Raw genomic sequence first — 18,383 nt, forward strand, 5'->3', positions numbered from 1 at the left:
TATATTCATAAATTTTTCCAGTTCAATACCTTTATGATTTGTATAAGAACATTCCCATATGGTATTATGAGAGTTGAAATCACCCAAGATTACATATGGTTTTGGTAGTTGGTTAGTTATTGAAATCAATTCTGATAAATCAATATCTTGGTCTGGTGGGATATATATATATTGCAGATGCATATTTCCTGCGGAGTTTTCACTATTACTGCAATGGCCTCCAGGTTGGTGATTAGGGCAACTTCTTCTGTAGTAACTGAGTTTTTGGTGTATATGCTAACGCCACCAGCGGCTCTTACTGTGTGATTTCTGATTTTATGAAATGAATTGTAGTTTTTTACTTTATAGGTAAGGTCGTTTTTTAAGTTGGTTTCCTGGAGACAAATTACAATAGGTTGAACTTGAAGGTGGAGCATCTCCATATGGGGATAGACCCCATTTATGTTCCATTGTAATATGAATGTTTATGATATGTATGGTATTATAGTTAGATATGCTGTTTTAATAGGTTACCTGGGATAATTCACTATCATTTTCTGATAGTGTTAGGCTGGAATTGGTTTCAAGTTCCTGGTTGAGCTGTTTCGGGATCTTTTTTCGAATTTTTGTGATTCTCATTTTAATACTTCTCTCTGTCAGGGTCGGGTACTTTTTTGATAGTGTTGCCAATAGGGTATGTATGTCGTTGGTATGATCTCTTGCCACGTTCAAAGGATCTGATGACCCGAAAGAGTTTTCTAAAAAGCTGACCATCTGGTTAAAGTCTAGCATGTTTGAGGATTTGTCTTTTTCGAAAAGCTCTTTGGCTGGAGCAATGAGATTTTCGACGGAATTTTCAAGTTGTAGTTTTTTATGTTTTTTGGGAATTTGTGCCGATGGTTTGGGAAATTCTGTGGGAGAGGTGTTTTCCAATGTACTCTTTTCTATTGTAGGGCTAGATGTCTCAGACAGGGGTCGTTTCTGGGTATTTGTGTTCAGTACAAGTGGTGGTTGTTCACTCCGGGGGTTTCTCCTTCCTCTCTAAGTGGTATACTTGGGGTTGGTTGAACTTCGGTAGTTTCTGGACAGGAGGCTGCGACATGACCGTCTTTTCTGCATTTGAAACAAGTGATTCGATCAACAGACAGGAATATACGGTAGGGAGTATTTTCAAAGGGAATAACTATGGATTCGGGAATGTTGAGATTATCATCAGGTTGGTAGAAGACCTGCCTTCTAAAACTGAGTATGTGACTGTATTCTGGTTGGGATATTCCGATTCTAAGGAAAGTAATGCGAGAGACAATTGTAATACCAAGATCTCTAAGGCTATTTTCAACCACAAGGTGTGGTATTGTTGGACAGACATTTGATAGTATTAGGCGTGTTGCAGGGGTTATCAATCTGCGGGCTTTAATAAGTTGGTCGTTAATCACAATTTCACTGCCTTGAACAATGAAAGTATCGTTTTGGCTGGACAGATAAATGCATACTCTATTGTTTGATATTTTTGAGGAGAATATAATGTCTTTTGGTTGTACTTTATTTCCAAGAGCGAGAACATAATCTTGAATTTTCACTCCTTCAATGGAAGGAAAAATAATGGCTTGCTCTCTCGACGGAAATCTGAAGCTCTGTGTAACCGTTGAATAAGTTTGGTGTTGTAGGTTCATTGAGGGAATGTTATTCTGTAGTTAATTTCGAGTACCCCTGTAGTACAGAGATATCCATGAGGTTGGTTTCACACGTGTCCATTTTAGTAAGTATTATGTAATAGGAATTGTATTACTTACGAACATTATAGACTTGCTATTAGTGAACTTCGTATATGTACACACGTTTTATTCAAACGATAAAATGTTTTTCAATGTTTTTGTTGTTTTACAACGGTAAAAAATTATCAACCTATTCAGAGACAACCGAACTGTTCACGGCGACTCTACAACAAATTATGTTCACATTAACAAATCTAGTACACTTTCAATCGTTCCTGAAATAAAAATACTTTCAGTTATAAATTTGAAAGGATTGTATATTTGATTTCTTTCAAAAAGTTAGCAAATCATTCATATTATTCTCATGATATCGAATTGTTAAGATAAAGTTAATACATAGTCTAAACTAAACCAAAATGAATATAAAATACTGGGCTACATACAGGCCATTTCTTTTATCATGTGGTAACAATTGCTATATTCTAAACCGTAACAGATACGAAGACGATCAAATGGGGGAAAAGGTAACTGTCATCGGGAACAATACAATGGCCGAAAAAAAACTACGGGAACTCTTGCCCTTCTTTAGTTATACGATGAAAATGAAAAATGCTGTTTTTCATTTTTTTCGAATGGAATTGTTAAAGCAACCGAATATATTGATAAAGCAATAAATTCACAATCCAAGGGTATATCACATTTGATAGTTTTTTAGCGTTTCATTTGAAATAACTACTTACCATCAACAGTGACAACAATTTTAAATAACGATCCTGTCGTTACTTTTTTGTTTCGATTTCTTCGAAATATAATTCAGACAACCCAATAAATTCGCAGGTAGGTACCCTGACACGATAAAAATACTGTAACAAATAAAAGAATTAACTGTCTTGAGCAAATCTATTTTTATCAACTAATTTATGTACAACAATTAGCAACTAACGCTTAATTTATCTTAACAGTTCGATTTATTTCAAACGCACGGTTCACTTTCTAGGTACAGACTGACTCCCTCAATCAATCAATTATAATTCGTAATATTTTTATACTTCTCAAACCTTGGAAGTGACGAAAATATCAGTTTTTGGTCACAATTCGATTGTTGTATAATTTGTATTTACCATCCTAAATGCGTAAGCTTTGATTGGTTTTTATGGCAGGAAAAATGAATGCTTTGTTGATATTTGTTGAAAACTGTCAGACGTTTATGAACATATCAAAGATGTATTCAAATGATGAAAGGACTGATATGCTATTTAGTTATGCAAAATCAAATAGAAATCCTCTTTTGACAAGGAATATGTAAACCCTAATCGTCATATTCCGAACATCCAAATGTTTAGACGATTAGAAAAAAAATTGAGAGACAGTGGTGCATTTGACAGAAAGAAAACAAGAAAATGCCTGGTTACTGAAAGTGTGAGAAATCAAATGAATGTTATGGGTGAGCAAATATTACTACATAAAAATTTACACAGTGATAACATCTTTTTTTTTTAATTTAGGGTTGGCCAGTTATAAAAATTATGCTAATCAAGATTGTTCTGTACTTGAAATTGCCCCCGGAATGGGAATTTCTGTAAAATCCACCAGAACTATTTTTAAAAAGAACCAATATAAATGCTACAGGATACGTAAAGTTCATCACCTTACTGAAAGAGATTACAGAAGGAGATACAATTTGAGATATAGGGAAGTTGGAAATATTTGTGAAAAAATAATATGGACGGACGAATCAATATTCACCAGCAATGGTTGATTTAACTGAAATATCCATTTCATCTGGAATAATACCAATGAACATTTTCATAGGGAAACCAATTTCCAAGAAAGGTTTGGAATAAATGTTTGGTTGGGAATTGTGGGAACAAACATCTTCGGACCTCTCTTTCACGATTATCATTCAAATAGTGAAATGTATCTTCATTTTCTATTCAATGAATTCGATGGCTACTTAGATGAATTGCCACTGAATATCCGCCATGAATTACAATATTTTCAACAGGACGGAGCTCCTTTCCATAATACAGCAATAGTAAGGAAACATTTAGATGCAATATTCCTGAAAAAATGGTTTGGAAACAATGGACCAATTAACTGGCCAGCTCGATCCCCAGATCTTACTCCTTGGGATTTTTTTGTCTTGGGATACATAAAGGATAAAGTGTTTTCGACACCAAGTACTGATATCGACCATCTCAAACAAAAAATAAGTGATGCATGTATTAGTATTACACCTATTATGCTATAAAATTGCCACAAAAATTGTCTGGACCGTCAACTTATGTGCATTCAACAAAGCGGTCGTCAATTCGAACATTCAATGTAGATTGCCATGCAGCTTTCATTTTCCGTATGGATTTAATTTTTCCCAAAAGTTCATGAAGAAATAAATTGTTTTTATGTTTGATTATTGTCACTGATGATGGTGGTTATTTCAAATGAAACGCTAAAAAAACATCGAATGTGATATACCCTTGGATTGTGAATCCAAGGGTATATCCAATATCTGTAATAAAAAAGACAGGACCATATTAAAAAAAAAAGTTGATAGTGGCCATGTTGACACGAAACGTTTCATCGAATATTTATTAATACATCGTCATAGTACACTTCGAATAAAATAACATTTTCTTTTTTCATTTTTTATATTCTCCGAAATAACAAGTCCATTCGAAAAAAAACGAAAAACCGCATTTTTAGTTTTCCCCGTATAACTCAAGAAGGGCGAGAGTCCCCGTAAATTTTTTTCGACCATTGTATTGTTCCTGATGACACTTAACTTTTTTCCCATGTAATCGTCTTCGTATCTGTTACCACATGACAAAAGAAACATCCTGTATACCTACTATTTCATTCTATTCAACAGCAAATATCATTATATAATGAGGTGATGCATGGAGCAGGCCCTGAATATTATAACAAAATGCGCTGAGGAAGAAATGCCTATCCAAATCCAAATAGTTCGGGCCTATAAAAAGAAAGGTAAATTAAGTAGTCATGATAATGTACAGGAAAACGTTGTAGCTGGAACTAGACTTGATGTATTGACTAACTCAATGGTAATTAATTCCTTTACAACACTTGCCGCTTTGGTCCGATAACCAATGATGAAACAAGCGACAGAGCTATCAACAAACTAGTTAATGTAAAAAACTTTCTTATTTTAGAATACCCCCATCAATGAGTAACGGATCAAACAACATGTTGGAGATACTCTTCAATCTACCCCCTTAACATAACGAGAGAGGCAAGACTGGGCTGATTCCAACTCAAGAATTCACCAAAATACAAGGAACCTGGCAAAGTTGAATTCAAGGACAAACATTTTCGACATAAACTTGTGTATGCAGTTTTGCAATGCGTAGGAAATATTAATTTTTCTACTACCTAATCAGTACGTGTTTGACAACAGGTAGGTAATGGCTCATTTAGAATACACGTGTATTCTAAATCAATGGCGGCCACTTCAGTAAGAAAATTTGAAGAATGATTAGATATGTAGCATTTACTCTGATAAATATGATCTCATGAATACATTCAATTGTCCAAAAGCCAAAATCAATGAATTTTCTCTCCAAATTCTCTGTAAAATCGAAATAAGAATCATGTTTTCAGTAAATTTATTATTCAACAGTTTGTAGGTTGGTAATGAATCTAGTTATATCCGTAAATCAACAACCATTTGTTTCAATAATGAGCTGTCATCTAAATCAATTCATAAAGGAAACTCCAGATGCAAATATTTCTTTTCGAAGGTAACACAACTACGCTTTTTCCTGTTATTAATTGTTTATGACCTTTTGCAACAATTTTTGAAATACTAAGACACAACATAAAAGTTGAAATCGAATTATTCAACCTCACCAGCCAACAGCCAATCAAATTTCATTTGCCAGACGCCTCTAAAGCAAAGTCTATTTCCGATAATTGTATGAACTATAACAGCCAAGCAAGAGGATTTGGAAATATTTTACAGACCAAAAACTATCTTTTCGCAGTTGTATTTGACACTATTATATTATTCAAAACTCTACAAATTTACTTATTCACTCACAAAGTGAATATCAATGACGTTTACTACTCATATCACAATCAGACATCACTTTGGTAATCGCCAGAGTAGTTCAGCGGTAACGCGTGTCAGTTCTGACTGATTGACTGATGAGTTTATTATCCAAAACCATAATATCGAACAAATATATTGTACCATTCTTTTCTACGATCAGTCGTAGAAAAATTATAGTACGCACCTCCAGAATAAGGCCAATTACGTCCACTCGCGAATTATCGCCTCTGCTAACGCCTCATTCTTACAGTTTTTCGCTCATGGGTAATTGACTTCTTATCCTACTTGCTACGTAATATACTATTAGGACCTTAATGAAATGAAGAAATCGATATTTCTTTAGACAATCAGGCTGCACTCAGTGTATTGATGAACACCACTTAGACTAGTCTGAATGAACTACTGATACTAAAACACTCAGGAACCGTAAGCAAAGAGAACAAACAAACTGTGCAAAACACAACTCATCAACTTTATATATCGGTCCTGAGCCAGCTGTACTGTATGTAAATAAGAGACATTAAGAGTATTAAAAAGTATACTAAGGAACATATGCGATGAAAAAATCGGACCTCTGAAAAGGGTTGTAGGAGAAAGGAAGCAGAACTAGGAAAAAAAGTAATAGCAAGAGAAGTGCTAGTAGACGAAGAAGTAATGGAAGAAACTGAGTCATGAAGAGAACTGAGAAGAACATAGGGAGATTTTTAAGATGAGGTGCTGAATAAAACTTCATCAGCAGTTTTGGCTGAAATGACTCAAACAGCTCACATTGCATAACGAAGAATTTGAACAAGTGTTATACAGGGCTTTTCATGATGAGCGTTAATTAGCCGTTTCTGGCAAACTATTCAAAGGATCAACGTGAAAATTCCACAGTATGCATAAATCAATATGACCTACACGCCTAAAATATTTCAGACGAAGCGGCGTTGTCGCTTCCACTATAAAGTAGCGGCTTCTTTGATTTTTCAAATGGAACACCCCGTATATAATATCAAATTATTATTCATTATCACTTCGTCAACAAATTCATATACTATTTCCCTATACCTATCTATTACCGTTTAGAAGATATAAATTAATTTCGATATTTTTTTTACCAAATATGAACTTTTATAAATGCTGATAATCTTGAACTCTCTTGCACTAAAACGATCAAATTTGAAATGGAGTGGAGTGATACTATGAGGATCTTCACTCCGAGTCATATTTTAATTTGCCTCATACAGGGTCTTCAAAAAATGCAGATACTTTAATCTTATGAAAAAATGAGTGGAACTCAATTTTTTCAAATGGAACACCCTGTATATTTCAACATTTTTGAGCTCTACATCCAATTTTAGATTAACTTTGTTCAGATAATACTATTTTTATTTTGAATCATTTTCGAGATAAACTGTTTCAAACGGAAATTGACATGGTTTCCTTGTTCATCACTCATTGTTGTAAAACAGATTTCGTTTGATGTTTCTCAATTAGTCACAGATAATACAATGAAAAGATAATTATTGAAATACTCCCCAACCATCGAATGCAACTTCTCTTCAAACAATAGTTTTATTAACGCTGAAACACGAACTGAAAATAATAAACCCATAAATTAATGAGTTAATTTAATCGTCAGTGTATTTCAGAATATGTTCAAACACATCTCCACCTCTACTTAAAAAACATGTAATCTCTACAAGAGACTGTCATGTGTAGCGCTTCTGATCAAGTCTGGAGTCAAACTATTGAAAGCAGTTATAACTCTCGATTCCATATCTTCCATTGTTGTTATTGGAGTGGAGTAAACCATATTTTTAATGAAACCCCACACGGAATAATCTAATGGATTGCCATCTGTTGTTCTAGGAGGCCAACGAAAAGGTCCATTATTACCAATCCATCTGTCTTCGAAGATTTCGGTTAAAGCTTCGCTTTAACCGCTATTATATAAAATCATTTGAATTCCATTCCTCAGTAACTCATTCTTTATGACACAAAATACATTGAATTGCCATCTTTCTTGAAAACCCCTTTGGCGGACAACATGGGGATTTTCTGGCGCCCAATAATGACTGTTGTGTCTATTGAAAACTCCATTTTTTGTGAACTTGGCCTCATCTGTCCATATGATATTGTCAATAAAATGTTCATCCTCTTGAGTCTTGACGAGTAACCATTCAAAGAATTCCACTCTACGAGGTAAATCAGTCTCTTTCAAATGTTGGGCACAGTAGAACTTATAGGGATGCCATTTATGCTTATTAAGAATTCGACAAATTGTTACGTAGGGTATACCTATCTCTCTTTCAGCCTCGTACAGAGAAGCATTTGGAAATGCATGAAAGTATCCCAAAACTGTTATACCATTGTCATCATCATCCACTTTAGTCTTCTTACGAATGATTTTTGGACGGAAGGTTCCATTCAACCTACAGTTTTTTAGTAGTCGATTTATCACATTATTATTCGGCTTCGGAAGTTGTGGATATCTTTCATGAAATACTCGGCATGTTCTACTTGCAATTCTATTGCACCCACCATAAATTATTAATAAATTCCAGAAATCTTCATTACTGTAACCTAATCTTGACATTATTCTATTATAATTGGTAGCTATCACAATCAGTCAAAACCACCAACGAAAGTCTGACGTTAAATAATTGGTTTATTTATTTTTCCAAAGCACACTATTAAAAAATATTAATGTGTACTGTTGTACGTTAGAGACCAATACCTCAATGTATACAAATTGTAACTTTTTCTAAGGTAGGTACATACCAATTTCGAATTGACTGATCTGAGACAGTTAAAAAACTGGGTCAAAAAGAAATATTACTTAGTATAAAAAAAAATATTGAATATCCAAAATAAGTGATGAATTCAAAAAAACGAGCAAGAAAACCACGTCAGTTTCCGTTTGAAACAGTTTATCTCGAAAACGGTTCAAAATAGAAATAGTATTATCTGAACCAAGTTAATCTAAAATTGGATGTAGAACTCAAAAATATTGAAATATACAGGGTGTTCCATTTGAAAAAATTGAGTTCAACTCATTTTTTCATGAAATCAAAGTATCTGCATTTTTTGAAGACCCTGTATGAGGCAAATGAAAATATGACTCGGAGTGAAGATCTTCATAGTATCATATCGAAATTAATTTATATCTTCTAAACGGTAATAGATAGGTATAGGGAAATAGTATATGAATTTGTTGACAAAGTGATAATGATATTATATACGGGGTGCTTTATTTGAAAAATCAAAGAAGCCGCTACTTTATAGTGGAAGCGACAACGCCGCTTCGTCTGAAATATTTTAGGCGTGTAGGTCATATTGATTCATGCATACTGTGAAATTTTCAGGTTGATCCGTTAAATAGTTTGTCAGAAACGGCTAATTAACGCTCATCATGAAAAGCCCAGTATAGGTCTCATATCAACAAAAATATTATGTCAATTCCTAAAACATTGACCTAAGAAATCAAGACCAGATTGCAGTCAACCATTGAAATGAACAATATTTCAGAAGAGAAACAATTTGAGTACTCGATTTCGAAAAAATTGAATGTAATATGTAATTTTTGTAAAGAAAAGCAGCATTAACTGATGTCAATATCTTTTTGAACAAATTAGAAATGCTACTCTCGAAATTTTAACCAGTTCAACGTTAACTTACCAATCGTTTTCAATATTAGTTTTGGTGATGAATAATATATGATGCACTGTTAGGAGCCTTCGATGTAGTAATGGATATTACTGGAGCTTTTTCCCAACACCAAACCGTTATTTCAACACCTCGACACGTGTTTTGATCACCAAGTGATCATCTTCAAGATCAAACAGTTTGATCTTCCTCTTAAAGAGGGTTTCATGACGGAATCAAATGCACTTCAGGCGTCCTACGACAATTCAGCACACAATTGCAATTCATCTCATTCAGTTCAAAAGATCAGTTTCCAAAATAAGAAAGTTTGATTAACGAGGATAATATGAACTTGCGAAAAACATGCGGTCACCGATTATTTTTCACAACTCTTGTAGTGAATTTCGAACGCTACAAGCGATTTTATTGTGCCTATAGAAGACAGAGTTTGATAGGTTTTTTTTGATGTCAACAGCATCGACTATGTTGGTCATTAGCATCGTGTTCTGTGTAGGGAATGTTATCAACCCCACTAGTCAGGATGTGGAGTGTCCAGATCACTAAGCCTAAGGATTGAGTGAAGAATGGGAAGAAATACCAGCGTGGTCAGAACAGAACTGGCTGGTATCTCAATCGCCACAAAAGGAAATAACCAGGAAAGGAATTTTTGACAAAAACATAACAATCTGCACTGATAGCAGACAAGCCGTATAGCCTTGAACAGACAACGTGTTACCTCAGACCACTAGAGTGTCATCAAGATTTAGCCAAAGCCTCTGTGAATAATAATATTATCCTGAGGTGGGTTAAAGGGCACGACAGGAGTAAAGGTAATCGCATTGTTGACTCTTTAGCCAAGGAAGCGGCTGGACCGAGACTGAGACTCATGTTCAATTCCTAAAGGAATGGGATGAAATCAAAGGATGCATTCTTGCCAGGATCACCCTGGGCGAGCCCGAGAAGCTGGCGCCGAAGAAATATAACAGTAGGATTTCTGACTGGCCACTGTCAACTTAAGGAACACCACCATGATATGGGGCTAGTGTATACACCTCTATGCAGAATGAGTAAACAGGAAGATGAAACTATTTGGCATGTCCTATTCAAGTGTCCAGAGTTATCATCAATAAGAGAGTGTGTGTTCGGCGAGTCTTGGCCTACACCTGCCGATATAAAGAAAATATCTCCAAGTAATCTGTCCACCTTCCTGGAAAGGACAGGATGGACGGTTACCTAGGAGGACAACTTTTCTTCATTATGACTCCCTACCACGTAGTAACGGGCACATCCATCAATTAATTGATTAATTAATCATCATCTTCATCTTCATCACGAACGAGTCTCTGTGATCAGCTGTGATGGCGTCATGGCAACAGAATTCAGAGTGGACGGAGTGAGAAAGTAACAGACAGAAAAAAGTGAATAGAGGAATAGAAACTCGGAGAGGGAAATATAGGTATCACACAGCTGTACGCATTAAAATTTATTGACGAATTTTTGTTATTTCGACATGCGGAAATCGTCAGATTATATATTTTTCGTTATCCTTGAATTATTTCCTTAGAAATAAAAAAAATTAACTACGCTCGAGAATGTCAAAATGACGTTATTTTTTTACAACTTTGCTGCCCTCCCCTTTCTTTACGTCACTCTCAAATTGTCAGATTACTGGAATATATATTTTTTAGCAGGTAATTAACTCACTCTACCTTAATCTGACGCGCTCGAGAATTTCTGATGATCATTTTTTTTACTAATCTGTTCCTTTATCCTTCACAGGCGGCCTTATATATGGGGCTCACATTTGGTGGAGGTACTTGACCGGGTACAAAGTATCCCCCTGTATATTAATCTGCCGCTCCCGAAATCCCCGCTTGGGCTCCCCTATTATCAGGGTCACTTGAATCTGAGGTCTCTTCTTCTAGTAAAACGCCTGAAAGCGTACCTCAAGATTAGAATTCGAGGTGCTATCATGGAGTTCAACAGTAGTTTCCCCCACTTGATGTGATACTTCCTTTGAAGATTCACTCGTACTCAACTGAAATTTGTTGGTTTTCAGATCTTCATATATCACGACATGTCTGCTTGTCATCTGTGTTTTGATCATAAATCCAATATCCTTTAATATTCTTTGAATAGCCAATTAAAATGGTTTTTTTCTGATTGATTCGGCCGTTACTTGATGAAGATCCATAGTAATTTCAAAAACTACACCTCACGATTTGATTTCCACAAACTTTATTTGAAAAAATATAATCACAACATGTTTCGCTAGCACAGTAGCTCTCTCAAGTGTATGAATACTTCAAATTATTCTTACATTAATATTACACAGTGTGTCCAAGATAAGGATCCTAAGCATGGGAATCTCAGTACCTGTAGAGATACAACTTAGGTTAAATTAGGAAAAAGTTGTGTTCTTTAAAGCTTATTTACATGCCGTTTAGAAACTTGAAGAATTTTCATGGCCTGCTGAGATATTTGGGAAAAACGAGAATTTGACAATATCAATTTTATTTTTTTCTGACTTTATTTGAAAAGATATCAAAAAACGGATAACACTTTTTCATTGGCACTTTCAAGGTACTACACGATGGTATTTTTAGTTTTTATATCCGACGTTTCGTTTTCAAAAAACCATCATCAACTTTATTTTTTTAAATAGCCCGAAAAAAAAGTACACCCTGTATCTGATTCCATTTTTTATTACGAATTCAACGATGTAACACATGCCATTGTTTTCTTTTTAGTTTAAGGGAAAATTGCATTTTTTCTATTTTTAAAATGTATTTTTAAGTAGGTTAATAATGATTTTTTTAAAGTAATGAAAACAACAAAGAAATTAACGCATTTTTTATTTAATTCAAAGGAGATGTTCAAACAGGTTTCCCTTATTTTCCAAACATAAGTATGATCTTCTAACTGTAGAACTTAAAACATCACGTAACATCTCTGGTGTAATACTGTTAAATGCGACAGTTACACATTCTCGTAACTGCTGTTCAGTTTCAAAAGAATGTTGGTAAACCCGGTTTTTAACAAAACCCCATATGAAGAAGTCCAGAGGAGTTAAGTCAGGGGATCGCGCTGGCCAAGACACTTCACTGAAGGTTGCAATCCACCTTCCAGGAAATCGCTGCGAAAGATACTCTCGAACTTGTCTAGAATTATGTGCAGGAGCACCGTCTTGTTGAAACCAACAGTTATTAACCTGTGCCAGAGGTAAATTATCTAAACAGTCTTCTACATAGTTTTGCAATAAATGATGGTATCGTTCGGCGGTCAAAGAATTATAGTAAAAAAACGGACCTAGTATTTCAGTTCCTAAAATTGCACACCACATATTAAACCCAAAACGTTCTTGATGTCTTGATATTTTCTTAACACGCGGATTTTGCTGAGCCCAGTAATGCGTATTGCGGCGGTTGAAGATACCATTATTAGTGACCATACTTTCGTCGGACCATATTATTTTTGAAGGGAAATTATAATCTTCTTCACACGCGCGTGTATACCATTCGCAAAAATTTCGGCGCCGTTCGAAATCCCCTGGTTTAAGTCCTTGGCAAATCCTAAATTTATAGGGGTGATATCTATTTCTACGCAAAATAAATTGAGCTGTGGATTTGGCTACTCGTACATAATTTTCGATTTGCCTAGTTGATATTTCAGGGTTCTCAACAACCGCTTGTAAAACATTATTTTGGGATTCTTCTGAAGATTCCTTTTTTCGAGATAAAACAGGCTTTTTAAATGAACCATATTCTTTTAAATTTCGAGCCAGCTCTAAGAAAATGGACTTACATGGCTGCTTTCTTTCTGGATAAGTATTAAGATACATTGCTACTGTATTTACAGTATTTTTGTGGCACAAAATGTAGCACGATAGCATGTCAAACTTTTCTTCATGGCTATAATGCTCAGCCGGCATATTCGACGATAATAACACAATATTATCTATTCAACAATAAACAATAATAACGACAACAGTAACAATAACTCTAAAAACAACAACTCGACAAACAGGCTAACAACAACGACAATTACTATTTTTTCGTGTAATTACATAATATTTGACAGGCTCGGTGACAGGTATTTACGTCAAAGCATTTGTTTGCAACGCCTACTTAAGATTTTTTTTTAAAAAGAAAAAATGTAATTTTCTTTTGAACTAAAAAGAAAACAATGGCATGTTATACATCGTTGAATTCGTAATAAAAAATAGAATCAGATACAGGGTGTACTTTTGTTTTGGGTCTTATAAAAAAATTAAGTTGATGATGGTTTCTTGAAAACGAAACGTCGGATATAAAATCTAAAAATACCATCGTGTAGTACCTTAAAAGTGCCAATGAAAAAGTGTTCTCCTTTTTTTGATATATTTTCAAATAAAGTCAGAAAAAAATAAAATTGATATTGTCAAATTCTCGTTTTTCCCAAATATCTCAGCAGGCCATGAAAATTCTTCAAGTTTCTAAACGGCATGTAAATAAGCTTTAAAGAACACAACTTTTTCCTAATTTAACCTAAGCTGTATCTCCAACAGGTACTGAGATTCCCATGCTTAGGATCCTTATCTTAGACACACTGTATACTACAGATACGTAACCATAAATGAGACTACCTCCAAAAAATTACCTGAACCTCTACCTAAGGTACCTGTTGAATTATGATTACCTAAAGCATATTACCTCACATCTACATCAATAATAATTCTTTCTGGGATTTTAGGAAAACAAGTTCAATAACGGTGGTCTATTCAAATCCAGTTGGTCATTGATTAGAATGTTTGAATTTTTGAGTTTATTAATTTCTATTGCTTCCAAGTGATCCAGTTTCAAACCTGTTGTTGAATTCAGAAAGTGAATCGAGCGGTTAAACAAGGAATTCAAATGCTGGAAATAAATTAAGCGTTAGTTGTCAAGTGTTGAATATAAATTAGTTTGTGATAGTGAAATGTTGTTAGAAATAAATTTGTTCAAGACAATTGATTCTTCAATTTGTTACAGTATTTAACAATATCTGCTACAGATATATAAGGAGATCAATATAGGGACAAGGGCGTATTGGAAATAAAGTATATATCGTGAAAATTATCAACTATTATCATGACTATAGTCCGTTCATAATTTGTCGATAGCAGAAAATGAGGGCCCAAGTCATAAAACGGTCGTAAAACTCGTAAAATCATAGGCGGAGGTTCCTGAGGTGTTTATTCATTAAATATAAAGCTTCAGTTTATATTCGAAACTTGCCTTGAAAGGGTGAAGTTGTTACGAACGAAAATAATTTTTGGTTTAGTACATTTTTTAATCGCATTTAATTTACGGCTCGTTGGTGTTTCGGCGTCTACGGCAGTAATTAACGTCTCTAATATTTATTTTGCGAATTTTGTGCAGTGCGTGAGTAACTTTTTTTCATATTCCTACAAACATATACGTACCTTTCGTTCCTGCTTGTTTTGTTTGGTTGCTTGCGATGGCTTCGTCATCATCATCAACATCATTAAGTTTTACACCGGTACAGTCAGTAAGTCTGTCTATTCACCAAGAGAGAAGACTATTGTTTTGAACGTTCACGATGCTCTGGTTTCTCAGAATCCCACAAAATGTTCAGAACATAATCAAGAGTTGTGCCAACATGACGGGCGTAGGGGAGTCAACAATATATAGGTTCCTATCAGAAAGAAAAAAAAAAAGGTATAGCTAACCCAAATACAAACGAATACTTAAAGAGGGGGAGAAAACCTATTGAAATTGATGAATTTGCCAAAAATGGTATTCGAAGGAAAATTCACGAATTTTTTTACAAAAAAGAAATACCCAACTTAAATAAAATTTTACAAGAAGTTAGAAACGACCCGGATTTGCCTCATGTCGGACGAACCAAATTGTGGCAAGTTTTAAAAGAATTAAATTTCCGGTGGGAGAAATCAGACCGAAAATCACTTTTGATTAACCGGGAAGAGATAATATGTTGGAGAAGAAAGTATCTAAGATCTATACGAAAATTTCGGGCTGAAGGAAGGCCAATTTACTATCAGGACGAAACGTGGGTAAACGCAGGTCATACTCTCACAAAAATTTGGACAGAAAAATATATCAGGCTCCAGGCAAGCCTTTATGGAAGGTTGGTCTACTGGTATTTCCCCACTCTCTGGTAAAGGCAGTAGATTAATAGTTTCTCACATTGGCAGTGAAAAAGGATTTCCTAAGCATGGTTTGTTGGAATTTGAATCCAAAAGCACAAAAGACTATCACGAGGAGATGACAGCTGATGTTTTCGAAGAGTATTTTGAGCAGATGATTGAACATATACCAACCAAACTCAATTATAGTATTAGATAATACACCTTATCATTCACGACTAGTTGAAAGACTTCCAACGACTGCGTGTAAGAAACAGGATATCATTGACTGGCTGCGGAATAAGTCCCTGCCTTACGAAGATGGAATGGTTAAAGCAGAACTTTTAAAAATTGCCCGGCAACACAAATCTAAGTTCAAGAAATACGTAGTTGACAAAATGGCGGAAAGACGAAACATCACAGTCCTTAGACTTCCACCCTACCACTGCGAATTAAATCCAATTGAACTCATTTGGGCACAAATGAAAAGCTATGTGGCTGAAAAAATACGTCATATAAAATACAAGCTGTACGGGAATTGTTATATGAGTCTTTACAACATATTACAGAACAAAATTGGCGAGATGCAGTAAGACATGCAATAGAAGAAGAACAAAAAATGTGGGATCTTGACAATATAATTGCGACTGTAGAGACACAACCGCTAATTATATTAACCTGCAAGACGACTGGGATTCCGAAGATGATCCTGTTTATTTTGAATTTGAATAGTTTTGTAAGTAATCATAGTTTATATCATTTAAAAATAGGTATTAATTAAATAAATGTATCTTTTACAAATTGCAAGTAACTTATTATTTTTGAATAAAATAAAGAAATTTTTTTTAAAATAAAAATACAGTTTACAGTACCTACAGTTTAAGAATAATAATATATTTATTTATTTAAGGTAACTAATGTTTTAATCATATACTCTACGACACTGGTCACTCATTTCCACTCAAAATACCTACATAATCGGATTAAAAGTTTTATTGCTGTATTGTATTTCTTCAGATACAAGGTGGGTTAGTCGAAAACATCTTAAACTGCCAGTTTTAGTTTGGTTTTTGTTATTATATCATATTAGCTGTCCTCTCTGTATTTCAGTTCTCTAATGAGGGTCAAACTTGCAGTGAGCTATCAACAAATTATGAACGGACTATATTGTTATTGATTTTCACCAAATAACGGGTCAGTGTATCAAAATACCTAAGAAAGTAATGTCAATTATTATTATTGATTTCTTACCGGTAGGATAGTAAATCGGCTTATCACTATCTTCTTCGTCGTAAGGATTATGAGGCTTACCATTAAGTGGATTTGTTACAGAGTGTTTCCACAATGTTAATGCTAATATGAGGGTTACGAGTACAACTATCAGGATTAGAACTATCATCGTTTCTGTTGGCCTTTTCTTCCAAAAATTCTTCGTCCAAAAGTATCCTGAAAACAAAATTTGTTAGAAGAAATGTTATACCAAAACTTTAATATAAAAGGAGTTACTGATGATGAAGAATAGATAGAAATGTGCACATTATCTTTTTGAAATGACACTATGTGTCTAGATTCATGAATGTAAGGTAGACCTATTGAAAACATTGTATTCCTGTGAAATTGCATTGGTATGATGACGACATGGCTAAAAGATAATAAATAATCAGTCAGAATCTGTATCTATTATTAGTTATTGAAATGTTGATAAATACAATACAGTTATGCCATAAAAAAACTACCCATAACCCCAAAGTTGTGATTGACTCCACACCTAGACTAACCCACTGGCTACCGTCCGGCCATTCTAGGAAAAAGTCGATAGAAAGCCGTTATTTTATTCACTCTGGAAGACTTGCAATGGGCAAGCGCATATGTACCGTCAATTGGGGTGACTTTGTCCTCTGGGGTAGCTTTGCCCAGTTTTGAAAAAACAGTTTCGCGCCTCCATAGTAAATAGCTGAAAGGTCGTTTGAGGCGCTGCAGTCAATGAAACATACCTCCTCAATGACAATGAGATATTCTACAGTTTGTAGGCCGTTCCAGATAAGTGTTATTACCAATTAACTGTTTTATTTGTAACGTGGGTTATCCATGAAAATTTGAGGTCTTCAAAATTACATATACACAGCTTCTACGAAAACAAAGCGAGTTTCATCACTTATTATTATTATTAGTAAATGTTATGAAGAATTTAATCCACTTGCAATTTTGTTCCTGCACCCAACCTGTTGATTGTTATTCGAGTGGGCAATGTCACCCCACGTTTTACACGAAAATTGGAGTCACTTTGCCCACCTTTTATTCAAAGTGTTACATTGTAATTTAAGTTTTTCTACTTTCTCATCCTTCAGATAGAGAAAGCACTGAAATCCCAAAAAAATACGACTCATTTTGTCTGTTTGTCTAGCTGATCTTCGGGAAGCAGTAGATCCTGAAAGTTTTGATTCACCAGCAACCACGTCTACTTCAGGATCAACCACCTCTGCAAAATAGGCAGCAGCACGCATTTCAAAGACAAAAAAACGGCACGAAGAGTCAAGTGAAGATGACATTTCATTGTACGACTCCCTCAGCATATATGCCACTGAGAACTCTTCTGAAATGGAGGAGGTGGGAGAAGAGATTGATTCTACCAATCACCAAGAACCGATTACTTTCAGAAAAGGTGAATTCGTTTTGGTGAAAATGTTGGGGAAAAAACTGTAAAGCATTTTATGGCAGAAATGATTAGTGAATGTAGTGATGGAGATTTGGAAGTCTCATTCATGAGAACCAAGGAAAAGGGAAAATCGTTCACTTTTCCTCAGGTGGCAGACGAAGCCATCATTTCACGAGACGACATTGTTCTCAAGCCTACTCCGTCCAC

The 18,383-nt window shown here is 34.8% G+C and overlaps 1 protein-coding gene across 2 annotated transcripts in view; it reads right to left on the reverse strand.

Annotated features, from left to right (window-relative positions):
• The window catches only part of LOC111514833 (peptidoglycan-recognition protein LE), a 142,451-nt gene that overhangs the window by 54,735 nt on the left and 69,333 nt on the right, over positions 1 to 18,383 (reverse strand). The window contains exon 3 of one of the 2 annotated variants that reach the window (XM_074186694.1): positions 16,832 to 16,966. In XM_074186694.1, the coding sequence (XP_074042795.1) occupies positions 16,832 to 16,966 (135 nt within the window). Of the gene's footprint in view, positions 1 to 16,771; positions 16,967 to 18,383 lie in introns of both variants that reach the window. The other variant, XM_074186693.1, reaches the window with a different exon arrangement.

This window comes from Leptinotarsa decemlineata, unplaced genomic scaffold, assembly GCF_025532065.1.
Source record: "Leptinotarsa decemlineata unplaced genomic scaffold, Ldec_3_MD MMD2_P_RNA_scaffold_4, whole genome shotgun sequence".
Taxonomy (NCBI): Eukaryota; Metazoa; Arthropoda; class Insecta; order Coleoptera; family Chrysomelidae; genus Leptinotarsa; species Leptinotarsa decemlineata.